Genomic DNA, 27,992 nt, shown 5'->3' on the forward strand with positions numbered 1-27,992 from the left:
TATGATTTATAAAGTTGTATATTAATCATCTTAAGAATACATGAAACAAGTTGAAACACTTGTTTAAAAAAGAAACAGTTGGATATACTAGATTACAGGTTGTTTTTTTTTAGCTTAATAAAGTTTATTTAGATATTATTAAATTCATTGAATGAAATAAGAAAAAATTTTTGTAATCATATCTGATTATCAGAAATATCAGCCAGCTACATACTAAGTGAATACATTATTACTGTAGGTAACAAATATATACCTAGATAGATAGTATACATTACTAGTACAATGTAATTTATAACATCTATTCAACTTTTGTAGATATATTTTTCTAATAAATATTGTATTTCTTTACTAGAAATAAGGTAAAATTAAGAAACCTCTTTATAAATGGCTTCTATAAAAGTAGCAGTGCGTGTACGACCATTTAATCAACGGTTTGATTTCTTCTGTTTTCTTTTATGTATGTATGTATGTATATATGTATGTATGTATGTATGTATGTATGTATGTATGTATGTATGTATGTATGTATGTATGTATGTATGTATGTATGTATGTATGCATATATGTATGTATGTGTATATGTATTCTTATACTCATACATATTACTTTTTAAAATTATATAGTTTTAAAAGATTGTTTTCACCTTCCAGCATGTTCTTTTTTAACTTACGTTACTACATAAAAAGTTTAAGTTATATAAAAAAATAACTTTTGAGATTTTACCAAAGGATACAGAAACTTCAACTTCTATCTTCTGTATTACTTTTGCTCCTCATCTCTAACTCTGTAATCCACACAATCTTTCATACAAACAATATTCTTTACAGGAACTTTATAGCATTATTTGTAAAACACCACTATATTTAACTGTAGATATTAAATATTGAGTTCTAAAGTAAATGTTTTTAGTTGTAATTTTTCAGAGAGAAGAACATGGATGCAAAATGCATTATACACATGGAAAATAATCGAACATCCATTATTAGCTCTAAGGTTTGGATATCTTGTATTTTAAGTTTTAGTTCAATTTTAGTAAAAAAATTTACCTTTATAAAATGCTTTCAATAAAATTAATTATTAGAAGTATTAACTTATTCCAACATTATACTCCTAATAGTAGGTAGAAAAGTTTGTAATTTTTTAACTAACACACATCAACAAAAATGTTACATATGTGGTGTGAATCCCATAATGCTCGTCTACTTTGCATGGATGGATTTGTTTTTTTTTTTTTAAAGTATTTGTTACACATTTGTTACATCACTTTAACATAAAAAAAAGTTAAAAGTGATGAAGATAAGTCTAGTATACAACAATGTTTAGAAGAAATCAAGCAAAAGTTTAATTTTATAGGGCTTGTTGTAGACAAACCAAAACCTGGCTTAGGAAATAAAAATGATGAAAATGCAGCTTGAAGGCTCTTTATGAAGCCGGAGTTGGTAAGATTACAGTATTGGACATTAATCTCATTAAAATGTTCAATGATAATAGTTTAATCAAATTTCAAAAGCTTTGTTCTAAAAACAAAACTCGTTGTTTAAATATATATCTGTAGTGCTAAATGCCTGTTACTTTGCACAAAATTCTTGTTCCAGAAAAAAAATCACACGATTTTCACAATTATAAATTTGTTTTGGTAACATCCTATCCTGACATCAATTCACAGAGAGTATTGACAAGTAAGAGAATCAAGAAATTACCTTTAGATGTTCTGAATTGTTTTGCCTTTAATACTACCACATCGGATTTGAAGTAAAAATTTTTTTGACAAAGAAGATTACTTAGAATCCAATATTACATGCACACCAGCTATCATTAGATGATTAGTTGTAATATTCCTAATCTAATTTGTTAGATTGGAAATATTACAACACTTCATCCGTTGATAGTTGTTGCATGTATTTTATTATAAAGTTTACATGTTGAATTAAGTATTTATTTTTTATTTTAATGCATTTATGTTAATCAGTATTTTTTTTTTTTTAATATAAAAATTCCTCAAAGCTTTCAAATAATTAAAAAATGCATAACTAATCAATAAAGCACAAAAATATTATTGATCACATACATAAAAATCAAATCCTAGATCACATCTACAAAAATCAAATCCTGTCTAGCTAGCTTGTTGCAGACAATTCACTGTGTCCTGGTATGAAAAGTTAATTAGGTTAGCCCTCTAAATTAAATTAAATTTTGATTAAAATTTGTAGAAGTACTATTTTCAACCACTGGAACAATCTAAAGGGCTGTTTATATGAAAAGCGGGCTAGCTCGTTTGCTGGGCTAGCCTGTTTACCAAGATCTCAACACCATCCTTATCTCAACTTAACTTTATTTTGCGTTTATATGAATAAGAGAGCTAGTCTGGCAAGTGAGATCTCACTGCTTTTTACTGAGATCTCAGCAAACAGGCTAGCCTTTGTCCATATAAACAGCCCCTAAGACAAGTTTCTTTGATATTAAAACTTTGGATGTACCCTAATATATATTGTAACAGCCAAAATAAAATATATATAATAACAGCAAAATTTATTTTAAAGATGATCTGCAAAAATGTCACTTATTTCTGGAGTATATCATATATATATATATATATATATATATATATATATATATATATATATATATATATATATATATATATATAAGATAATCATCATCATCATCATCATCATCATCATCATCATCATCATCATCATCATCATCATCCTTCTTCTTCTTCTTCTTCTTTTTATTATTATTATTATTATTATTATTATTATTATTTATTATTATTATTATTTATTATTATTATTATTATTATTGTTATTATTATTATTATTATTATTATTATTATTATTATTATTATTATTATCATTATTATTATTATTATATATTTATATTTATTGTTAATAGAATACATATATAGTTTGTCCAGAAAGTTTATACAAGAGCAAATTTTTTATAATTTTTTATTTTTTATAATGTTGGTTTAGCTTTTCAATAATAAAATTGTCAAAGCAAAAGACTTTTTTTTAAATCTTTTTTTTCTTTTTTCTATTAGTTAGAGTAACTTTGGTACATGTACAACACTTACCTCTCTTCTAATGATAATTAACTAATTAATGACCTTCTTTTTTTTAATTTGTAAATAAATGACCATTTAGTTTAAAAGAATTTTGTTATTTTTGATTTTTTTTAAATCTATTTGATTTTTGTTTCTTTTCAAAAAGATAATATCTATTACTTATGAATTATACTGCCCCACCATAAAAATTTTCATTAAATATTAAATAATTTTTGAAATAATTAATGCCAAATTTGATCAGGTAAATTTTTGACCAAATGGGCTAGAAAGGTATCCCTGAGAGTGCTAAATGCCGAATTGTTTGTTTAAAAAATAAGGAAACCAGTCAAATGTTGCTTTAGCAAAATTAAGTTGTGTTTCAGAGGGCTGCCTTCAAAATACAGCAAAAAATCTTGAAGAAACTGAGGCTCTCAAAGATTCTTCTAGGTCTGGTAGACCTCCAAAGTTAAGTGAAAGAGACAAAAATGTCATTTTTCAAAAATACTCTAGAAAAGAGTTTAAAACATTTGGGTAAATAATTTAATGGAAGAAGCAAAAATTGGATAATTTAGCAAGATGGCACAACAGCTCATTCAACAATGGTTTCATGAGAGAAGTTAAAAAATTATTCCTTGGTGTGCTCAGCTGCCATATTTAAATCCTATTAAGTATGTATGGAGCTGGATTAATGGAAAACTGCAAAATATAAGATAACTTTAGTTAAAAATCTTAAACAACAGCTATCAAAGATTTGGATGGAGTTGCCAAAAGATTATTACATGAGTTCAATGGGATCCATGCCTCTTTGCATCTAATTATGCATAAAAGCAAAAGGAGGCTGTTTTAAATTTTTATAAAGTTTCTTCAAATTAATTCAATTTGTTTAAATTTAGTTGTTTTTGTAAAAGCAATTTAATAGTTATATTGTGCTCTTGTTTTTTTATATATAAAAATTTATAAAATTCTGTTACAAAATTTTTTTAGTTAAATAGTTATATATATATATATATATATATATATATATATATATATATATATATATATATATATATATATATATATATATATATATATATAGATATATATAGATATATATATATATAATACTTAGGATGGTACTTGTGTTGAAAATGATGAAGCGGGAAAAGATAATGTTAAAGACTTTTTCTTTGATTATTGCTATTGGTCATGTGATGAAAGTTCTTCAAATTATTCTGGACAGGATGTTGTATGTAAAGTTTATTATATTAGATGTTTCAATTTAAGTATGGTATGTGTGTATTAGGATCTCAAGCAAATATGTTAAAAAGTTTTTTTTTTAATATACAACTCTGAGTATTTTGTTTTGTTTCACTTCACATTGACAAGTAATTTTCAAAAAGTTATAAATGGTTTGATTGATAGTTTCATATTTTAGATAACAAATTACAAATGTCAATATTTCATGTTTAAAATGAATTTGTTTTGCATTAAAAATAAGGATTGCATAAGGTAATCTGGGATAACTTTGACTTATATTTGAAAAAGTTATCATGCAAAAAAAAAAAACATTAGAAATTAAATCATGATGTTTTTTTATTTTTTGGATTGCATTTACATACCATTTATAGATAGCCTTAAGCAATATATCAATGTTCCTCCAGGCGTGGGACACATAGTTATCAAGTTTTGTGTAGCTATTCTACATGAGAGATCTTACAAAATAGCAATTATTTGCAAACTTGATGTGCAAACTACTTTTAATTGTTTTGGTATCACATTAAGTAAGACTGATGAAAATATGCAGCGTTATAACAAAAATGCATTAGTTTGTTAAGAACCTGAAACAGAAGCTTTGCTGAAGTTCAAATTAAGCAAGTTAACAACATTATCCAATTACCAGAAATATTTCATGAAATAACACAATCATTCATTAAGATGGCGCACTTGTAGTCAAAACTGAAAACTGTACTCCTATCAAAACCACATTTTAAACAAATAACAAGTTGAGTTTTCTTAACGAAAATTGTCAAAATTACACCAGTTAACCTTAACAATCACATCTATTGAATTAAATTATATATCTCAAATTAAAATTCAAAAGTTTTACCTATTTCATAATTCATATATTGTTTTCTGTTTTGCTATATCAAATCAAAAGCATTTTGTTATATTTAGTTATGTCTTTAGTAAATTAATTACTATATAATATACATATGATGTAATATTTTTATTTTTGAAGTTGATTACCTAAATAATGGCAACTAATATCAAGATAGATTAACAGGAGCATGTTCAGAAAGAATTATTAGTTCAAAGTTGTCACTTAATAAGTAAGTTTTTGACATTTTATGTAGAATTAATTTAAAGAAAAGTATTTGACACAAGGTAAAATATCATCAGGACCCAATTGCACAGAACTCTGTGTGATTATTAAAAATCAGTTACTAATAACTAAGGGATTACAAAGAACTATTAAGTTTGTTAATTTTTCTTGGAAATAGAGAAGCAAGAAATATTAATTGCATATTAATTCATCAGGGGTGTTTCTTAGAGCAAGATGGATGGCCAAGTTAATCTGCTACTTGAAAATTAATATTTTTTGGTCTCAAAAAGTAAATAATTGCTATAAAAACCAGATCAAATAAAATGAGTAAAATTTTGCAAAGAAATCTCTAGAATAACTAATTATGGACAAAAAAAGTTATTTGTTGATGAATCATACCGAAGACACCATAATTGAAAGGTTTATAGGGAGTTTCTTTTGACATGATTAAAAAGAAAGAGGAGGCTAATAAATTAACATAGATATATAGAAATGCTTAAGAACTGTTTATTCTGAATAAAACATTTTTTTTTGGCAAAGAACCTAAATGGACCTTTCAGCAAGAAAACACCTCATGCCATGGAGTTAAAATAATAGCCGCTTGATTTAAACAAAACATTTGAGTTCTTTAATGGCCAGCTCTAGTGGCAAGCTTATTTGCCTGATTTGAACCTAATCGAAAATGTATGAAAATGTATGAACATGGATGAACATGGACATGGATATTACTTGACCAAAAAACTCCTGTAGCATCAGCTGTTTAAAAGAATTGGTTAAACTTTCCATTGAGAGCAAAGATGACCAAAGTTCCTGTTAATTCTGCCTTTTATTTAAAATATGCTAAATTTCTGAGAAAACCATATATATATAAAATACTGGAAACGGCATAGGCAGAAGTAATTGAAACCATGCTGATTTTGCCATGATGATCTTGAGTGAGGCAAAAAAATGCAGTTTAAACAGCATATATATTGCATACATTCACATTTTTTAGTTTTATATTTTGCTTTGAATTGTTTATAAAGCTATTTTGAAGGCATTTGGTTAATATATATTTAAGTCATAAGTGATTAATATATATTTTAATTTCAGTTGCAAATAATCAGCATTTTAAACAGTAATTTCAATGGAAATAATTAATAAAACAAGATAAGTTTATTCAAGTTGATCCTAAGTGAAAAGATTTTTAAATGCGAAAAAAAGTTTTGCAATGCAAATAATAATTTTATCAAAATGTTATGCCATGAATAATATCTTCTATATGGTTGTATGATGTAAAATTTGTATGGAGTTTTTAGAATACTAACATTGAATATAAAAGTATACATCTATATTTATGTATAATATATTTATCTAAATTATACATATATGTTTATGTACTATATATTTCAAGATTTGGTGTTAGTTTTAAAATGGTTAGTTTGTGCAGTGCTTTTGGATGTACAGCTAGATCTGTTAAAGGGGTTTCAAGAAATTTTCATAGGTAAGAAAATAGTTCATATACAGTTTAAACATTTTGTTCTTAAAGATTCATTATAATTTTATTATGTAGATTTTAAAAGTTAAGCACAGTATGTATAATGAATCTTAGCTATGCATTCTTAAATAGATTTCCTGTAAATCCAGAAAAAAGAGCAGCATGGGTTCTTGAAACAGAGCAAAAGAATTTTGTTCCCTCTTTAGCAAGTTATCTTTGCTCAGATCATTTTTCTAAAGATTGCTTTAATGAAAGCAAAGCATCTTATTTCTGTTTGAGAAAATATCTAAAATCTGATGCAATACCAACAATTTTTAAATTTCCAGAACATTTAAAACCAGTCACACATAATATTCAGAAAGCACCCACTGAAAGAATTCTAAAAAACTTATTTATATAAACTTATTAGAGAAGAAAAAAATTTGAGATTGAATTGTGGAGAATACTTTTGAAGAAAAAGTGATTAGTACAAATAAAAGATTGCGTTTAGGAGATTGTATCAAAACTGGTTCAGACAATCTGCAAACTGTCAATAAGAAATTGTCTCTTGTATTAGATGCATATAAGTTACAGAAAAAATGTATCAGATGTGTAACAAAAGCACAGACTCAACAAAAAACTGATCAATGAGTTACAAGATAAATGTTTGATTAGTGGTAAAGCCACAGCAACTTTAAGTAGTCATAATCCTAATATTGCTTATTAGGATTTGTGCTTACACCATGTCTTACCATGTGCAACAAGTTACATACATGGGGCACGAGTTCAACACAAACTGACCAAGCTAGTGTTGTTCAAAAATCAGTAAAAAAGTGTTTATGTTCCTCCTAATAACACATTCCAAAACATTTTTGATATCAGAATAATGCAAAATTTCTGAAATTGTTTCTGAATGTATGTATGTATGTATGTAATGTATGTAATGTATGTAATGTATGTAATGTATGTATGTATGTATGTATGTATGTATGTATGTATGTATGTATGTATGTATGTATGTATGTATGTATGTATGTATGTATGTATGTATGTATGTATGTATGTATGTATGTATTTATGTATGTATGTATGTATGTATGTATGTATGTATGTATGTATGTATGTATGTATGTATGTATGTATGTATGTATGTATGTATGTATATTTTATATATATATATATATATATATATATATATATATATATTTATATATATTTATATTTGTATATATATATACATGTATAAACTATATTCAGTCCTTGATATTACTAGTTTTATTGTATAAAAATTACCTTGATCCAACAATTTAAATTCTTTGTCTATGTAAAGTATACCAAACATGTGTAATATACATAAATATAGGTATATATTATAGTAAATATAATATACATAGATGTAGATGTATATAGATATAATTGTTGTAATTCTTCTGAAAATACCATATTTTTAAAACCAAATCAATATTCAATATTAATATGATTTTAACACTTTCACTGTATATTTTATTTGTCAGTATAACTTCAATGGAAGATAACTGTTTATTTTTTAAATCCTTAGATCTCTTGACTCACGAGATACTCATAAATGTTTTATAGTCTCAAGTCATGAACCAAATAACTTAATCATAATGATTATATCAGCTCATGTCACTTATTTAAGTAGTTTTTATGAAATCACATAAAAATATTTTGCATCACTCTATGTCACTTTTTCAACAGTAGCTTGGTTTCAATTTTGTTTTCAGAGTTAAAAGGCTAGATATGCCTATGCTGTATCCAGTATTTTATATATCTATGGAGGAACCATGTTAATTTTTTTGGTTATTTTACTTACTAAACCTAAAAGATTTACTTAAAGGATATTTTTTGGTCATTACAATTCAAATAAATTTAAAAGATGAATTTTCATTTCAAAATCAATAGAATTTTTTTTTATTTTAAAAAATTATAATAGAATTTAAATTTTAAGTGAAACTTTTGATCAGCTGATTACTGTGTATCATGTGCATCAGCTGATTACTTTATGTAATAAATTCAATTTGCATATGTAAATGTAAAATGTTTATTTTTAAAAAAAGACGTTTGCTAAAATATAATATTTTGTGTTTTTTTTTTTTTTTTGAATAAATTGAGTTACTTTTAAATATATATAAAAACTTGGAATTTTTCTAATGAATCATTATTTAAAAAAAAAGGAAAATTTAGTGAAAATGTAAGAGTGCTGAACTTCGAAAAATCATTTTTGTTTGGCACCACCTTTTTGTTTGTACACACATATAAAGTTTTGGTAATATTTTAAAGTTGCTGTTTTTTTCTAAGGTTTATAGCAATCTTGGTACAGGAGTTGTTACTGCTGCAGATGAAGGTTACAATGCTTGCATTTTTGCTTATGGACAGACTGGTATGTTTATTTTTTTCATCTATTTTTTAAATTTATCTTCCCAAATTTTGATTTTTTTTCAAGCTGTTAAAACAAACTTAAAGAAATTAAAACTCCTTGCAACTTAAAAATGGTTATAAATTTCTTCATAATAAAAAATCATAAGCCTTAAGCTTTTAAAGTGCTGTAATTTTCCAAAACTGTTTTTTTCATTCAAAACAAATAAAAAAACAGGCTGACTACTAAATTTCCTACTCTAATAAAATAATTAGTAAAGTTCCTCTAAAAATGTCTGCATAATACATTTTTCTCATAAGCTTAAGTTTACATTCTTTTGTTAAGTTTATTTAAGTTTATATTCTTTTGATTTGCTGTTATAAAACAAGCTAAATTTAAATTTATTTTTAAATTTGAAATATTTTAAAAGGGTATAAGAAGGTTAACAACAGAAAATGATAAAGTTGATATCAATTTAATGTGAAGAAGTAATGAAAAGATGAGTTTTTTGTTTTTATTATAAATGAGAAAGGTTAATTACTTAGCAAAAGAAATTTAACAAAGATTTATTTTAATCAGTTTCTAGAGGTTGTATTCCTTTTGGGAAGGTCTTTTAATTTATTACATTATTCACACTATTGTAAATTATTACAAAATTGATAAACAATGTCAGTATTACAGATTAATTAACAAGGGTACCAAATTGTTTGACAGGAAGGTTTTGGATAACTATTGATTATAATCATAAAATGATAAGGTGTTAGTTGTATTGAATTGTCAAAAATTTTATTAAAATGTATTCATTTTTTTCTCTTTAGGAAGTGGGAAAACACACACCATGATGGGAGAGGCAGTATGGCAGTTTATTCTTTGTAGTTATAGATAAATTGATATCAAAACATTCGTATTTAAGTTTACACCTTTGTGGGTTCAAATTGTCTGTAATTTTTGTAATACCTTTTTGTAATGGAGATACCAAATGGTTTTCTCAGATTAGTGAAGTAATAGTTCAAGCTTTTTCAGTATATTTCTCATCCAATTTTAAATTATTTTGGTGTTATGGTTTTTTTCATAATAAAATCAATTTTTAGGTAAAAAATTATTTAGTCATCTTTTTTTAATCTAAACAAAGTTTTCTTTAAGCCTAAATAGTTGTAGTAATAGTTGTGGTCAACAGTCTCTAAAACTTAACTGTTCATTTGTTTTTTTAATGACTAATATTTTTTGGTTTAGGGAAATGAGGGGTTAATTCCTAGAATATGTGAAGTAAGTAGTTGTCCTTTTTTATATTAAAAGATTTTTATTTCTGGGTTTAGATTGATGTTTTTGATGAGATCAAATGAATTTTAATCTTATCTACTAATTATTGTGAACAATATTGTTTTTAATTTCCATCTTCCATTTCAATCAGTTCTATGAAATATATTTTAAAATTCATCTTTTTTAAAATTCATTCATTGTTGAAAGCCTGCAACTGAAAACCTGCAATTAAAGACTAAAATTTAAAAAAGTGCTAAATTACTGAGATGTCATGAAAGAACTATTTTTAAAGAAGATCCAGTTTTTTAAAATTGAAGGAATTTGGTTTTTCAGTGAAAAGTTACTTTGAGTGACTTAAGTATATTAAATACTAAGGTCTTCAATTATTGTTTACAATTGTTGTAAATAAAATTACATGTTTTTTTAAATCTGATACAAGAAAAGTTTTTTTTAGAATCTTTTTTCTCAAATGCAAGAAAAAGAAGATGAAGGTGTTTCCTTTCGTACAGAAGTAAGGTAATATTTTTATCTTAATTTTTTTTTTCCAAAAAAAATCTTTTTTGTCTTCTTTTTGGGATAATTTCAGGCAAATTTTAGGCAAATTTAAAATTGATTTCCCATCATGGTCTGTCTCACTGTCAATTTTCAAGTATACTATTTGTAACTTAATATTATTATTTATTATAAATTTGGTTTTGTTGAATTTAAAACAAACTATTTGACAGGAGGTTGCATTTTTTAATATTACAACCTCTATATGCTAGAAAAAGTTTTTTTTTTTTTACTTTTTTTTACAATTTCTGAGTCAAGCTTTACTATGATGTGTGAGGCAAAGTGTAATAGTTCATTATATTTTGATTAATATAAATAGTTTACACTAGAACAGCTTATCAACTCTAATTAGTTGAGAAATAATATTCTGTATTAACTCTGCAGCTTATTTACAGATAAAAAAGTTTTACATATATTCCTTTGACAATACTCTTAACAGGTAGCTAGGAATCTTGTACTAGACTAGTTCTAAATTATAGTAATTTTATGAATTTATATAAATTTTTTTTCTTCAGTTATTTGGAAATATATAATGAGAAAGTGAGAGATTTGTTACGCACACATCAGCAACCAAAGGCAGGACAAGCTCTTCATGGATTGAAAGTTCGTGAGCATCCTAAAGATGGTCCTTATGTCCAAGGTGTTTTTTTTATTTTTCTTAATTTTGATATATGCCTTTAAAGTTTGTTTACAAAACTTGATACTGAGTAAAGAAACATAAATTTCTAAGAAGCCATCAATTCTTGAAAAGCTAAACCTTACAAGAAAGTCTTTAAAGTATGTCTTTAAAGTTTGTCTTCAAGCATTAGAAAGTGAAAAGTGAAAAGTGAATATTTTTCTAGGCCCAACCAAGTTGCTGATATATACATTTTTACTTAGTTTTTCATCTGAATTTCAGCAAAAGTGAAATAGGTAAGCTAGGAGTCTAGTTTTATGGAAATAAAATTGAGCTTGTTAGCAATTTGAACTCAATAGCGCACTTTTTATTATTTTATTAGTGTAACAAGTTTTGTCTTCTACACATTCTTAGTTATGTGAAATTAGAAAATGATTGTTAAGTTGAATAAGAAGTAAGAAGAGGATTGTAAAAATATTTTTGATTACTTGAATATTTAACAGAACTTTGTTATATAAATGAAAATCAATTCAGTAGTCAAAGTCAGTGTTAGTAGACATGTTGAAAAACTTAGTGCTAATAATATATTTTATTAGTTGACAAAATCAGAAGTAGTATCAACCTAAAAATGCTTTTTAAATGTTTTTTTCAAAATTATGTTTCCCAAAATTTTTGTAATTTTTAATAATATTTTTTATTGGGTAAGTTTTGACCAATCATATTTGGCTTAATTCTTTATTTAGGTTTAACAAAACATCTTGTTTCTGATTATCATGCAATTGAGACAATCATGAAACAAGGAAATGAACGGAGGTTACTTTTTATTTAACTATTGGGTTAAATGCAATATAGGAGTAAATGATCTTTTTATTAGGTTTAAATCTAATTATCCTTTTTTGTAGAACAACTGCTTCCACAAATATGAACGATACAAGTAGCCGTTCACATGCTATATTTACCATTCGCTACACACAGGTATTTTTATTGTTTGTACAATGCAATTTTGTATGTTTCTCTAAATAAATGAAAGTCTTTTTTTTAACAAAAATAAAAAATTTATCACCCCAAAGTTTAAAATGTTCATAAAGTTTTACTTAGTTTTTAAAGTTTTTAACTAATCGTATTTATTTAAAGTTTATAGTTTACATAAATTGAAAATAAAAGCAACATACTTTTGCATAAACTTTTTAGGCAAAGTTTTTGCATGACATGCCCAGTGAGACAACAAGCAAAATCAACCTGGTTGATCTGGCAGGAAGGTAACAAAAAATATTAACTATTAAAACTTTGTTCATATTCATGCATCAAAAATGTTTTGATGCACAAATAGAACAAAGTTAGTTTGTACATTTGTTGATTTTTTTTTTTTTTACTATTTGCTAAAATTAAAAATACTTTTATTGATCAAAACTTTAGTGAACGGGCAAATTCTACTGGTGCAACAGGTTTAAGGTTAAAGGAAGGTGGGAATATAAACAAATCATTGGTTACACTTGGTTCTGTTATTTCATCTTTAGGTTAGTAATTCTTACACTAATTAACACGAAAATATTTTTAAAATAAAGTTTCGGCAGCCTTTTTAGTTTAGGCAAGTTATTACAAACATTTTCTTAATTCAAATTTATTTTACACAAATATTTGTTTTACAAATTTTTTTTTCATTTTTTAACAATCAAGTTTTGATTCATTATTTTTATAAATTTAATGACAAATATTCTTTTTAATTCTTTTTATCAGCATATTTTTTTGACATCTTTATTGTTTAATGGTTTATATAGCGGAGGCATCAACTAAAAAAAGTACACTGTTTATTCCATATCGAGATTCAATTTTGACATGGTTATTAAAAGACAGTTTAGGCGGAAATTCAAAAACTATCATGATAGCAGGTATATAGCTGTACTTTAACTTCTAGAATAATTCTATGTTATTTCGTTACATGTTATTTCATTACATAATGTACTTTGAATTATTTTTTTTAGCAATATCTCCAGCAGATGTAAATTACTCTGAAACTTTAAGCACGTTGCGTTATGCTAATAGAGCAAAAAATATCATCAATAAGCCAACAGTCAATGAGGTCAGACTTTCTTGGTTATTAAATATTTTTATGTTATTTGTTGGTTTAGATTTTTTGATTTGTTGAAAAAAATCAATGTTACAAAAAAAGTTCACTTCTTTGTCTTGTGATGTGTGTGTGCTTAATAAAACTTTTGAACTAATTTTTTAAGGATACCAATGTGAAATTGATTAGAGATTTGAGGGCAGAAATTGATAAACTTAAATCTATAATTGGTCAGGTAAGTTTTATTGATTTAACATGGTTCTAATCAGCCCCACATAGATTGTATTTTCTTAGCCATTTAAAGTATGCAGTTTATTTCTTTTGCTGATTATTTGAAGAAAAATAGACATTTGTTATTTATGATAAGTGATTTATGAAAAAAGAGGTTGACATTTAAAAGTAAGAACATTTAAAAAAAAGGAAGAAAAAATAAATTCAAATTTTTTATTCCAGTTTCAAAAAAATCTGATAAAAACTGGAAACTAGTATTATTAAATGGTTTTTCCAAAATCAATTTTAACCATAATTAAATTTATCCTTAAATAGGAGGTATTAAGTGATGCAGATAAAGTAGCAGCTCGCAAGCTTTATGAAAATGAAGAGCGGCTTGGTGCTTTAACAGACAAGTGGAAAGATAGATGGAAAGAAACCCAAAAAATTATGCAGGTTAAGTTCTTATATGTTTTGTTTGTTTATTATAAAAAAGTATATTAACTAATGTGCATTTATTGCTATATCCTGCATAATGCATTTATAAAGACTTTAAATTTTGAATTTGGCATCTTAGATTTACAGGTACCTAAGCCAGCATGTTAAATTGTTACTGTTAATCATTTATGGAGCTGTAGAACTATATCTATAAATTAATAATCTTCATGGTATTAACATGATGATATTAAAATGTTCATATTTAACTTATCAGACTTGGTTCTAAAAAAAACCTTTTAGTTGTTGTATTTGCTAATTCCATCTGTGTGTATTACATTAATGTATTACAGTTTACTAATGCAACAGATAAGGTATTAAGTTGATGGAAAGACTAAATTTAAAGAGTCATTAAACAATCATTAAAACACAGTTTTACCAGTAACACCAAATATGTATCAAAACCGCTTATCTAAATTCCTAAATCCATTGTTCATTAAAATGTTGCTTTATTAACTAAGAGGAAAAAATCTTATACAGGTGTATTAGAATGAGAAGACATCTCAAAAATAATTACTTTATGATGATATTAAAAATCTTGTGAGAAAATGAAGGTTTTCCACTGGTTGCTTTACATTATTGTCAATAAAGAAGTGGTAAAATAGTAAAAGTGGTAAATTGAACCTTTATTAAAGCTTAATCATATCTGTAGTTTATTCAGTAAGACTGATAACTCTTTACTTATCAAGCAAAGCAACGAACTAAACAAGGTTGTAAATATAACTCAAATTTTTTTTTTTGTCCTAAAATTTTTATTATCTTGATCTTTCTCTGTATTAGTTTCAAATATTATTTAATTATGTCATCAATATTTATGGTTAAGAAACTTTTTTTTTTAAATATTTTTTGACAGTTAGTAATGAGACGTGCAACTAAAAACTATTTTAAGTCACTTAAAACCCTTTTTTCATTATTATTGTTTTAATCTAAAATATTTGTTAGGTATTTTGTATTATAATGAGGAGATGCAGGTCTAACAATAAATCAATATTTTGATCAAATAATTTAAGTGAATTTCAAACTTATATTTAAAAAAATTCATTTTCTAACACCTATTTCTATTACATAATGTGTATTGAAACCTTTAATCTCTTATTATTATCTAATTGTACTTTTGAAATACTTCAAATCAATTATCTTACAAACTACATTTTGGACTGTCAGAAAGAAATTAAAATAAATATTAAAATTAATTTTAAAATAAATATTAAAATAAATATTAAACATTAAAAGCTAATCACTTGTAAGTTTCTTTATTATGATTGCCTTTAACAAGTATAAGATATTTTCATAATGGTCAACTTCTTCACATTTCAGTTTTTTTAGTATTTACTCCCTTTATATAAGTTATTGATCTATTTATGACTAATGCAGGTTCACTTGGATGTTCAGTGTTTTATTTGTGTTAATTAAATTATATTTTTAATGTTTTGAATTGTGTGATTGCTGCATTTTTTTGTTTTTGAAATTAATATATTTTTTAAAGTGAATTTATTTTTAAGGATCGAGCACTTGCATTTCAACATCGTTTAGATGCTGGAATTCGAATGGAATCTGAACTACCTCACTTAGTTGCTCTTGAAGATGATCTTTTAAGTACAGGGATTTTACTCTATCACTTAAAGGTAATATCTTTTGAAATGATTCTATAAATGTTTATGTATTAATTTTATCTTCTCTAAAATAAATAATAATAATTTCACAAAAATGAGTTGCAACAAAGTAGCTAAGCTGTTTAAAACTTTAATTCATTTTTAAAGTTGCAATAAAAAAAAAAAATGTGTTCTAAATCAAAACTGAGGGTTCCTCTTGAATTTAGCAAGAAGCTTAAAACAGTTAAGCTAGTTGCTATGCAAGAAAAGAATGTCTAACAGTTCTTCTCTTTTGATAAATAAACTTAAATAAACAAACTTTCTTGTAAGGTTTAGCTTTTCAAGAATTGATGGCTTCTTAGAAATTTATGTTTCTTTACTCAGTATCAAGTTTAGTAAACAATTTTGTTTGTTTGTTAAAGAAATCTTATTTGCATGAGTTGTTATTTATGAGTTTGTTTTCTTTATTATGTTTAAAGCACTTCTTTAGCTGCTTTTTTATGGTGCAAAGAATTGTTTTTATTCATAGTGTTTAATATTGTTTTGGTAGTTTTAAATAACATAACCAATTTTTTAAAAAAAAATTTTTTTGAATTTTTTTCTCTAATAAAATGGAGGCTGTATTTTTTGAAATAGTTTTTAAGGTAATTTTTTTGAGGATTTATTGTTGATTTATCAGGAATGAATTATTAATATTATTATTGTAAAAAAATGTTTTTTTTTAAAAAATCTTTCTTGATGATCTTAAGGAAGGAAAAACATTTGTTGGAACAGAAAACTCCAAAACCAAGCCAGACATAGGTATTGTTTTTCTGTGAATTCTTGAAACTTTTTTTTATGGGTATCAATATTCTTATGCAAATTTAACAATATTTAAATGTTTATCATATTGCTATGCTACTACTTGTAGTGTCATCTTTGAAAAGTTTGCAAAAATATTTTTAGTTGTTAGTGGACCTGGTATACAAGATGAACAATGCATCATTGAAAACAATGATGGCTTTGTAGTGCTTGATCCATTTCCTAAAGCCTTATGCTCAGTAAATGGTGAGATAATAAACAAAAGAACACGCTTGCAGCAAGGTTATTGTAATTGAATTTTTTGTTTCATTTTTAATCAAAAATCAGTATTGGATTAGTTTTGATTGTATGACCAATTTTTTTTTTTAATAAGGTGATGTTGTGATCCTTGGAAAAACAGCAGTTTTTCGCTTTAATCATCCAAAAGAGGCAGAAGAACTCAGAGAAAAACGAAAGGTTTTTTGTTTTTTTTAACTTAGGAAAACATTAATTTTCTTTAGTTTTAAAGTGAACAAATCATTGGTTCCTAAAACCTAAACTTTCCTTTTGATTTTATAATTTATAAGTTCTTGTTTTGTTTAGTCTGTTGGACCAGGGTTTAGTAATCTTTCTTTGTCAGCTAAATACCATAGTGAAACAGATCTTCTTAAGAAAATGATGAGGTATGTAGAAATCTCTGCTTGTCTTTAGCTCTTGTTTTTTCTTCATTAAGTTAATGTTTAAATTCATTGGGATTTGAATATTTCACAATTGTAACTTTCATGTTTTTCATGCTTTAAATTTTATGATAATATTTGATGATTATGACAATCTTCAATCAAAGTCTAAATCCACTTATGTTTTATTTTTTTGTAGCGTAGAAAGGCAAAAAAGAGAAGAAGATCTAACTAAACAATTGGAAGAATCTCGGTAACTTTGAAATTTAACAATTTAAAAAAAAAAGTTTTTATTGTAAATTTTCAATTTTAAGAATCATCTTGGTAGTTTTTGACACAAAATCGACAAAAGTTTTACAAACAAGAAAACATTAAAATATAATATTCTTTTACTGTAAAATATTATTTAATCCTGTTGTAATTTGACCAAATACCAAATATTTTAATTTTGAAGCTTCCAAATTTTGATTAAAGGATGCTCCTTGAAAAACAGAAACAAGAAGAAGAGCGGCGCATGGAAGAGGCTAGGTGTGTTCTAATTTGGTTCTTTATTACTTAAATTTTTTAATTCAACTATTCATACTTTTTAGTTTTTTAATTTTTCTTAAACACCAAATAAAGTGGCTTTTTAAAAATTCAATTAACAATGAACAGATCAAAAAGTAAAATGAGAGTACAAAGTTTACAAACCATAACAGTAGCAATCAAGAATTTCAATTTGAAGGATATGATGACAAAAAAGACATTATTACTGTTCTTTTGACATAGACTTGTAGTTTAGTCCATCAAAGTAATAATCTGGTTGAAAAGTGAGCAGATCATTTAAAAATTTTCAAAAGATTTTGTTTTGACAAAGGCTAACAGCGTTATCAGGTATAATTAGTTAGACTAACACCCCTGCCTTATGATCTATAGCATTTTAAATATTGTCAACAATGTTTCATGATTTGTGCCAGGCATGTACTGAGAAAAATTTTTTCTTAACGTAATAAATAGATGTAAAGAAACATTTTCTGTGTTGTTATTGACATTAGTGTTGCAAAGAAAATTGTTTCATTTTAGAAATGAGTTTGCACGTCAAATCAGAGAAGAGTCAAGAAGACTTCAAGAGACTAGGTAGTCTGAAACTTTCTGAGTTTAAAATCTTGATTGTTAAATGATGTTAAAATATCTCTTTGAAATTAAGATTTTTGGAACTCAATCATTTAAGTATTTAAATTTTAGAGGAGAGTTGCAAGGAAGGCTTCGTGCTCGTTTCCAAAGTGCATTATCTCCTGCAGAAATTAGGTAAATTTGGGGTGCATTATTTTATGGAAAATTTTAGTAATGGTTTTATAACATTTAAAGATAATCATAACATTGCTTTTGTAGTTTTTATCTTTCTAATTTATGATCACAGAAAACATTTATCTGAACTTGAATGTCAGCACAATGATGCAGAGATTAAAAGGAAACAACGTGAAAAAGAACTTGTTGATAGCATTAATGAAAAGATTTCACTTATGGAACACCAACAAAACTGTTTAAATGACTTACTTGAGAAGTGTAAGGTTGTAAAAGAAGAAAATAAAAAAAATATAGAACAAGAAGTGAAAAATTTCCACATTTTACGATCAAAAGAAACATTAATTCTTAATAATGAAATACGTGCATTTATTGATACTAATCCATTGGATGAAAATAAGATTTCAGAGTTAAAAGAAATTTGGGATGCAGAATCATTAAAATTGATGCAGCAGGAAAATACATGTGACTTTCTGAACAATGAAATAAAAGAGTGTATTTTTGCATTAGAAAAGAAAGGAAATTTAGATGATGAAGACAAAGTTAGTCTGGAGGATACAAAAAACCAACTACTTTCTAAGATACGTGTTGAACAAGCCACACTTGAAGAATTATCTCAATCCAAAGCAAAAGTTCTCAGAAAGTATGAGAACAGTTTTTTAAATAGATATCAGTTCCTAATTTGGGAAAGAGAAATGTTGAATGATAAGACTTTAAGAAAAAAAGATATAGCTGAGACTGATTTAGCTGTTCTTAAAAATGTGTTAGCTGAAGCCCAGAGCAATTTGGATGATGTAAAAACAAAATTTATCCTAGTTGAAGCAGAAGAAAATAAAAAAATGGCATCTGAACGTTATAGAGTTGATCAAATGAAGAAAACATCAATAAAGCAAACCATAGAAGATCAACGAGCCTTTAATGAAAAAGTTCAACAATACAGAGCTTTGCTAAAAAAAGGTCAAGATCGAATAGATTTAAAGAATGCTGAAATAGAGTCCATGCGCAAAGAATTGACTATTGCTGTGCAAGTCAAAAATGATAATGCCAAGGTGAAAGCAGATTTGCAGGAAAAGATAAATAGCATGATTGAAGATCTCCATGAATTGGAAAAAAATCATGTGATTATAAAAAATGAAGAAGAAAAAGTTATTAAAAGTATGCTTAAAGAACTAAACAATAAAAAAATGGAAAATGAAAAAGATGCCAAAATGTCTGAAAAGGTTTTATCTGAACTTCAAAACATATCTCATGAAAAAATACTTTCCTTTAAAAAGCAAGTTGACATTTCAGAAAATCAAGTCCATAACTGTGATGCAGATATCTTAAAGTGCTATGAAAAGCTGAACGAAATCAACAAATATAATGATGAATCAAATGCTAAACTTGATGCTGAGTTGCTTTATGTGGCATATCTTGTTGAGAAGGAAATACAAGGGAAAGAGGAATTCCAGGACATATTGAATTCCATCAACACTGCTAAGCTAAAGTTAGAACAAGCTAATAAAAGCTATGCAGAAAGTATTGAGAACATTCAAAACAAAACTGAAGTTTTATGGAAACCACTAGTGGAGTCCCGTGATCAAGTGCAAGTTGTTTTAGAAGATTTATCCTGTGCTAAAAATGTTGCAGAAATGATGCTTGCTGAGCTGAAAGAGCAGTTCTCAGTTGAGCGTAAAATTGAATTGGAAGAAATTAAAAGTTTAAGGGAAAAGTTAAGAGAATCTTCTGTAGAACTAGAGCATGGGTCTGAACACAATAGCGAACCATTGGGTAATCATTTGAATTCAAGTTTAATTTCAAATGGAACTGATTTTAACATTGAAGAAATACTTGTAAAGCAAAAGCAACAGTAAGTTTGTAAATTTCATAATAAATATAAATCCTCAGCATAAAAAATTTGTACTTTTAGTACCATTTTTTTTTCAATCATACTTGTTTACAACTGTAAATGAAATGTCTTTAGAATTGAAGATGAAATGTATGAAAAAATCATCACAATGGAAAAAGTGATGCAACAAGAGCTTGATGAACTGAAAAAGCGAGAAATGCAACTATTAGCATGTTTACAAAAAGACAGAGAAAAACTTCTTAGCGAAAAATCTTCTCTAGAGAAGGTATATATGCTCTATATACCTTCTAGGTTTATTTTACGTTAATAGTTTTTATGACATTTTAAAAATGACAGCAAATGTCAGTTGTTGTTGTCATTATTCTTCATGGGTTTCAAGTTTTGTCATTGTCATTGGGGTGGGTTTCTTGTTTACATAGAGAATAGTTACTTGAGCTGTTTCTTGTAGTTTTTCATTTCTCTGGTTACGTTTTTTAAGTATATATTTGATAATTCTGACAACTTTTTAGAATAAAGATTCAACTGAAGAACACTTTAATGAAGAACACTTCAATCAAGTTACACAATTGTTGAAGGTGAAGGATGATGAACTCAAAGCAACAAGAGATAATGCAACCAAAGAGATAGAAAGACTTCATAATGAACTTGCAAATGCAAACAAGTATGTTTTGTTTTTTTATTTAAAGAAAGAAATGTTAATCTAAGTTTATTTAGTCAAATTCAGGCATTACAGTCCTTCTTAAAATATTTTATCTGCTAATTTTAGTCAAAGTTGACTTTTTTAGTCTTTATTTATTTACATATATAAGTTTAATTATATATGTAAGTTTATTACTTTATGCGTGTTAAAATTTGGCATTCAAATTTGATGTAGTTTTGTGATTGTACCAAGCAATTTTCCAATAAAATTTTTTTTGCCAAAAGGTTTCGATAGTTTCAAATATATAAAAAATGTAAATAAACCCTTAAAATAATTTTGCTGAAAGAATGGCAAATAAAAAACTGTTGAGGTTGTCAAAGCTCTTCATGCAGGAATGTCAGTTTTTGAAATTGTTCGAGATCTGACGGTCCCCAGAAGGATTGTTTACAGTGTTATGAAGAGGCTAAGAGGTTCATGGGACCACAAAAAGGAAGCCTAGAAGTGGAAGACTCATTTCAGCTGTTAATCAGACTTGAAAAATGAGGTTAGAAAAGATTAGATCTATCCTTAAGAAGACACCAATTATCCTCTTCTTGGATGAAAAGTATTTCACAATCAATCTGATTTTAAATTCTGTTTGTGATATTTCAAGGTCCCAGACATGGTCAAGTTTGCACCTTAGACAAAGAATCCCTCACAGATCATGGTTTTTGGATTGGTCAGTTCCAATGGTAAGAAAATGCCAGCAGTATTTCTACCTTCTAGGCTAAAACTGGGTATCTAAGACCACATTGAAAGAGTATCTGAACTAAAGTTCAAGCACAAGCTTGTAAGCAACTGAACCCTAAGATTAACCAACTTATTAACTCAGTATCTCAGGCCTGGACTGGGTTAACAGACAATTACATTAAAAAGATTAGCTCAAAGTTCACTGATGTACACTGATGTAAACTAAACCTTATTCATATGTTTATTTGATGAAGTAAAAGTTTTTTCCTTTATCTTGTTCAGCTCAGTATCTTTGTCCTCTAAATTTTTGTCTCAAAAAAAGTGCCAAATTTTAACACACCTGCAGTATATATATAAGTTTAATTATATATATATCTTAGAAATTTTACAAGATAGTAATTTTTTCCTTAGAAACTTTATAGTGTGTTTTAATCTATTAATGATAAATTTATTACTATCTTTTCACCCTAGTGAAATTATCATCCTTCAGGAAAAATTGGAGAAGTATTATTCAACTAGTGTATGGATTTTCTTTTCGCTTCTTCATCACCTGTTTTGTTGTGTTAGGAAAATTTTTACAAAATAATCTTGTTTTCTTCCAGAGCTTAACATCCCCTGATTATGAAGAAGATGAACTGTCAGATACAGAGGTTTCCCAATTACTCATTCGAGTCAATGAAAGTGTAAGTTGGTTTCTTACTGCTGCAGTTTGTATCTATTTGGCATTACCCTAAGCTATTTTACAGTTGTGGCCAATAAGATAAGGCTTCTATTTGATCATTTTTTGCTTTGTATCTTTGATATTTACTATTAGAAATTGATAGAACTTGCATGGAAGGAGTTATTTTTTTATTTTAATTAAGTTTAAAAAAGCATACATATATCAAAATGATGCAGTCATTAATTTTTTTTTTTTTTTTTTTTTTTTTTTGTAATATTTTAACAGTTTTTTTATTTTATTTGAATAATTTTAAACCAATATTTAAACTACAAATTGTCAAACTGTGGAAGATTAAAAGGAATCTTCCAGGAGTAACAGCAACAGTTTAAAGAGGTTTATCTCAGTATCAAAATGCAGCTCATTTTTGAGTTTTTGTTGAGATTGTTGTTTAAATGTTTTGAAGGACAAGATGTGTATTGAACAAAAATAGTTCAGGATAATCTTGTGTTATAAGCAAGATAGAAGACAGGATTGTAACAAAGCTCTCGAAAAATTGTCTAAGTAAACTAGCTATCAGTTGGTTGCTGAATTGTGCAAAAATTACAGAATAAACTGTGGCTTCTAAAAAATGACGTCTGTGTGCTTCAGGATTGTTAAGAAGGTTCCCTGTCAAGAAACAATTTTTGGTTTAAATGTTTTTAAAAATTCCCCTCATTTTTCCTGTAAACAATAGAACTATATTTGTCGCAGCTTTGTTTTTTAGAGTATTTCACAATGCCTAACAAAGCCAAAATGGTATTCTGTAAAACTCTTTTTGCTAGAATTGTGCTTGCCATACACCATCCTCAATGGATTAGAGATGTGACCAATATTCTTTGGAGTGACAAGTTAAAGTTTATGATCTGATGGAATAAATTATGTTCAATATTCTGTTAGTCAAAAACTTATTTTTAAAGTCCAGCTCTTTAACATGGTGGAGAAAGCGTAATGTTTTTTTAACATGGTGGAGAAAGCGTAATGTTTTTTTAACATGGTGGAGAAAGCGTAATGTTTTTTTTGGGGGCTGCTTTATTAAAAATCTTTGTGATAGTTATTCCAAACATTGAACAGGTTTTGATTGACGATTTTGATCTTTTTGGCGTCTACTGTATTTACTTAATAAGTTGAAGTTATGAAAAAAAATAGGGAGTTTGGTCACATCAAAGACCTAAGATCAAGGCAAATTAAAAGTCAGTTTGTGTTGTAGTGTATGACTTAAATTAGCAAAAGTTCCATTTTTATGAAGCTTTTGAATATCTGCATTCAATGATAAACTTATTTATATTGTATAACAAGTTTAAACTTTCGCTTGAAATGTTGATAAATCCTCATTTTCATTCTTCCTAACTGATCCAATGCTAATTGGCCCCTCTTAGTACCACTGACTGATGTATTTTCAAAATACAAGTGAAGATTAATAATGAGAATTTAAAGCCCCTTATTTAATGTATATATTATCATAAAGTACCTTTTTTAAATAAAGATTTTAAGGTATTTTGACTTGGTGGAGCAAGATTATTGAAATTAACATATGAAACAACTTTAAAACTTTTCCACATCAGAAATGACTCAGAACAGTATGATTTTAAAAAAATGAAATGTTTCATTTTAGAAAACTTAAGTTATTGGTGGATGTATTTAAAAAAAAAAAACAGCAAATAAAAAAAAAACCTTTGTTTTACAATTGCATTTAGTAGTAGTATTTTATTTTAGGAGGGTTTTGATGAAGAAGATGAATTAATTGCACGTTTACGTAACTCACCTCCGTCTCCACCTCCTACTCCTATCAACAGGTTTCTACAATCAGTTAACATATATAAGAGGAACCAAATCAATGCCGCTATACCAAAATTTATTCTGCGTGGCATAGGCAAAGGATCATACCATGTATTTGAAGTCAAGGTATGTTTCCTTATGTTTTTGTTAATGTTGTCCAAGATTGCTAGTTTGGTGCGATGTTTCAAATACCAGCATTGATATTTTTAACACCAGCATTTATTTATTTTTTTTGAATAAAAGCCCAATTTACGCCACTAAAGATTTTTTTTTTTTTTTTTCGGAATCTTAGATTGACTCCTCTTGATCTTCCAGAAAAGTAAAAGTTTATCATTAAAATTGAACCTTTTTTAAAGTACCTAAAATATTCGAAAAAATTCAAAAAATGTTTTTATTTACTTTGAATATATTTGTACATAGTAAACATTTACAACTTTTAACAGCTTTTTTTTTTTTTGTGGGGGGTGGGGGGATTTTTTTTTTCTTAATCTTTTATTAAAAACAAATTTGCTAAAAAAAAAACTGTTCGGTACAAAAAACTGTTCATTTGTTGTTGATTTATTCGAAATTGAGGGCAAATCTTTACAAATTATATAATTTAGCATTTTAATCTTTCAAGTTTTGTAAAAAAAAAAAATTCCTAATTTTGCCATCTTAAAAAAATTTTTCTTTGTCTAAGTTCGTCGTACGAGCCGTTTATGACCACTGTGTACCGTTGCTCATAAGTAGAATACTGGAATATTGCGATACCGTGACACATTTATGTAGAAAAGTTTGCAGATCAAACAAAAGACCGTATTTCGTAAGGTTCATTTGGATAGCATTACTAATATTAGAATGCTTATCAGTAAGCATTATACAATGGTTCTTGTAACTCTTGTTTAATGGGTTTTTTCGATACGCAACGGACTACTTTAAACTTTTTTTGAAGTGCGAAAATTTTTCTTAGTTCAAAAATTTCTTCATCCGAAGTTCGAAAAAGGTTTTCAGTCTTGATACTGAAATAATCATAAATCTTTTTTTTTTTTACTTTTATTTTCAATTTACAAGAGAATTAATGAGTTTCACAAAAACAAGAATAAGAAAAGTTTAAGAATCATAAAATAATTTTAATCACTTTTCACTTTCAGACACATTTTAAAGTATGGATGAGTTGCATGAACTTGATGTAGTTGATGATGTAGTTAAAGATCCAAAAATGCTCCTCTTGACTGGCGGTCCAACTAAGTCATTACTGAACTTTCTCTTCTGATTCTAATTTTCGGAGTTTCCCAGCTTTAGATTGTTCTGATTCTGACTTTGAGTTCCAGTTTTCCGGAAGGCAGAACTTGCGACTAATTCTGAGAGATTTCCTTTATCTTCTATTAATGACCGTATAGTAAAAAGTGTATAAAGCTCCAATTATCTGTTATAAATGATATCCCTCTATCAACACAAGCACCTTCTCAAACTTCACAAGCTTCTTCTTGGCCCTTTCATGCTTGTGTTTCTAACAATTTAAAGGGTAGACTTGTCTTAACCATAACGACTATGAAGTTAAGGTCTTAGTCTAGTTATTTTGGGTCTTGCTTAAAAAACATTTTTTAACACTTACATTGTACCTTTATCTTCTTATCGCCGGCGGCACCAATGTCTTTGAAAGTTTCTTCTAATACTTTCTCTCTTTTCGCTTAAGCTTTGAATGCTTTCATTCTTTGTAAGTTCAAGAAACAAGTCTGCTTCTCAAAGAAGACTAACATAGATCCAATGGGACAGGAGAACTCTTTGTTACATTTATTGCATATAGCGAATTTCCTATTAGGCCATTTTATGACCTCAGTGTTTTACGGCGCTTATTACCTGTGCTTATCGCATCGAAAAACTTTCTCATAAGTAATTTATAGGAAAAAAAAGTCATTCAATATTTCCTGGTAATGACCGCAAAAAAAAAAGTTTTTAATACCCAGTTCTAAAGCATTTACCCGAGTAATTGCGTAAATTAGTGTTCGGGTAAATCCCAATTCTTGAAAACATTTTTGCTACTTAAGCAGCAAAATACCTGACAAAAGTTACCTGGAAGGAGTCAGGTATATATCCTCTATAAAATATAAATAGCATAGAATAAATCTCCATATATAAATATATATATATATATATATATATATATATATATATATATATATATATATATATATATATATATATATATATATATATATATATAATTAATTTTACGGTAACGTTTTACAGGTTTAATACTTTTTAAAGCTATGAATAGTTTGAGCTATCATTCGTCTACATAATTATTGTTTTTTCTGTGGATTTTAAAGCTCTCGAAAAAATAAGTTCCATTTTTCTTTTTTTTTTTTTTCGACTGCTCGAAATCTTTAAAATTGGCCATGTGGTACTTTTTTTTCATGCTGAATGCGTTTTTCTCAGCAGATAACAGATTTATATCAATAGATTTATATCAACAGATATACATCAACAGATTTATATCAAAAGCATGCTTAATATGTTCTAATAGATAATGTATAACTCTCGTTTCTAATCGTGAATTAATTTATTTGATTTAGTTACGAGTAGGTGATAATAATTGGACAGTATATCGTCGCTACCGGCAATTTCGTGATCTGCACAGACAAACTATTCGAAATCATCCTATAGTAAATTTCTTAAGTTGTTTGTTTATAAAGGTTTTACTTTTTACTCGGTATGCTGTTTGTATGTTTGTTAAACAGTTTACAAAATTACAGATTTAAAGTGTTTAAATATTTTTGTCGAAGGTTGGGAACTTGGAGTTTCCTTCGCGTCGTTATTTCGGTAACCTTTCAGAGGATTTTGTTCGTGTAAGAAGAGCACAACTTGAGGTATTTTTGTTAAAGATCTGAAGTGCTTCAGTTTTAAGATTGAATTTCAGAAAATTCAATGATTCCACTTCAAAAATAATGCTTTCTTTATTAGAAGAGGATTTTTTTCATTTTAACTCGTTTCTAAGCACCACGTATAAAAACCTGTAAAATCATTCAAATTGTTTTTAATCGTGATCTTTATTTACTAATTTTTTTTGCGTTATCTTTGCGGATGTGTTTTTGCTTTGTTCCTTTTTAAAACTATTCTCTGTGTATTCATTAGAGACAAGAGTTTCACCTCGAGATTTTATGAGCCTAAACGAGTTGAGCTGAACAAGGTCTCTCGTTTAGTGAAACTCTTGTCTCTGGTAATTCTATTTATTCTTTTTATCTTTTAGGCCTATTTAATAGCTTTCCTTGCTATTCTGTCAAATGACTCAACGTGTCGTATTTATGCAATCACTCGTCGAACGTTAACCAAGCAAGACTTAGCAATCTTTCATCCTTTTTTTAAAGAAGGAATCTATGAGCGTAATAAAAGTCAATAACGATCTGTTGCTGTAACCGGCTTCTTTGATGGAAGAACTTTTAAAACAAGATATTTTGTTTAAATTTTTTTTTTTTTGTCTTAAAATTATCAAAGTTATGTAATATATCAAAATTGCGTTAATTTTTTTCCCTCTTTTTAACCGAGGAGTTTTGCTTGTGCATCCATCTTCCAAAAACATTCTTCTAAATATTTGGCGAGTTGA

General features: G+C 26.9%; 1 protein-coding gene across 5 annotated transcripts; it reads left to right on the forward strand.

Moving 5' to 3' along the window:
* Position 1: 1 nt before the first annotated feature.
* Positions 2 to 27,978, forward strand: LOC149877093 (uncharacterized). Of its 5 annotated transcripts, none has more exons than XM_090074468.1 (35): positions 2 to 98; positions 353 to 431; positions 924 to 993; positions 4,158 to 4,274; positions 9,127 to 9,208; positions 10,003 to 10,037; positions 10,418 to 10,450; positions 10,899 to 10,960; positions 11,512 to 11,636; positions 12,356 to 12,425; positions 12,515 to 12,587; positions 12,804 to 12,871; positions 13,029 to 13,129; positions 13,391 to 13,501; positions 13,595 to 13,692; positions 13,844 to 13,912; positions 14,224 to 14,343; positions 15,885 to 16,007; positions 16,724 to 16,775; positions 16,920 to 17,057; positions 17,149 to 17,231; positions 17,358 to 17,437; positions 17,631 to 17,684; positions 17,906 to 17,959; positions 18,494 to 18,547; positions 18,656 to 18,718; positions 18,831 to 20,564; positions 20,679 to 20,829; positions 21,074 to 21,225; positions 22,405 to 22,453; positions 22,536 to 22,616; positions 24,347 to 24,535; positions 26,965 to 27,054; positions 27,175 to 27,258; positions 27,639 to 27,978. In XM_090074468.1, the coding sequence occupies exons 2-35, from the start codon at positions 385 to 387 to the stop codon at positions 27,786 to 27,788; spliced, it is 4,662 nt and encodes a 1,553-aa protein (XP_089930594.1). In that variant the 5' UTR covers positions 2 to 98; positions 353 to 384; the 3' UTR covers positions 27,789 to 27,978. The 5 variants fall into 5 exon arrangements, with proteins under 5 accessions (XP_089930594.1, XP_089930593.1, XP_089930595.1 ...); XM_090074467.1 differs by lacking the exon at positions 2 to 98 and adding an exon at positions 112 to 234; XM_090074469.1 differs by lacking the exon at positions 2 to 98 and adding an exon at positions 153 to 238.
* Positions 27,979 to 27,992: the final 14 nt, after the last annotated feature.

This window comes from Hydra viridissima, unplaced genomic scaffold, assembly GCF_058129835.1.
Source record: "Hydra viridissima isolate aposymbiotic clone 2 unplaced genomic scaffold, HvirCarnegie_v1 scaffold_17, whole genome shotgun sequence".
Classification (NCBI taxonomy): Eukaryota; Metazoa; Cnidaria; class Hydrozoa; order Anthoathecata; family Hydridae; genus Hydra; species Hydra viridissima.

Bases quoted from the DNA above. Each gene is read 5' to 3' on its own strand.
- LOC149877093 (XM_090074468.1), top strand. From the start codon at position 385: ATGGCTTCTATAAAAGTAGCAGTGCGTGTACGACCATTTAATCAACG. The intron at 11,637-12,355 runs GTGTTTTTTTTA...TTCTTTATTTAG, and splicing joins AGATGGTCCTTATGTCCAAG to GTTTAACAAAACATCTTGTT. The intron at 12,588-12,803 runs GTATTTTTATTG...TAAACTTTTTAG, and splicing joins TTACCATTCGCTACACACAG to GCAAAGTTTTTGCATGACAT.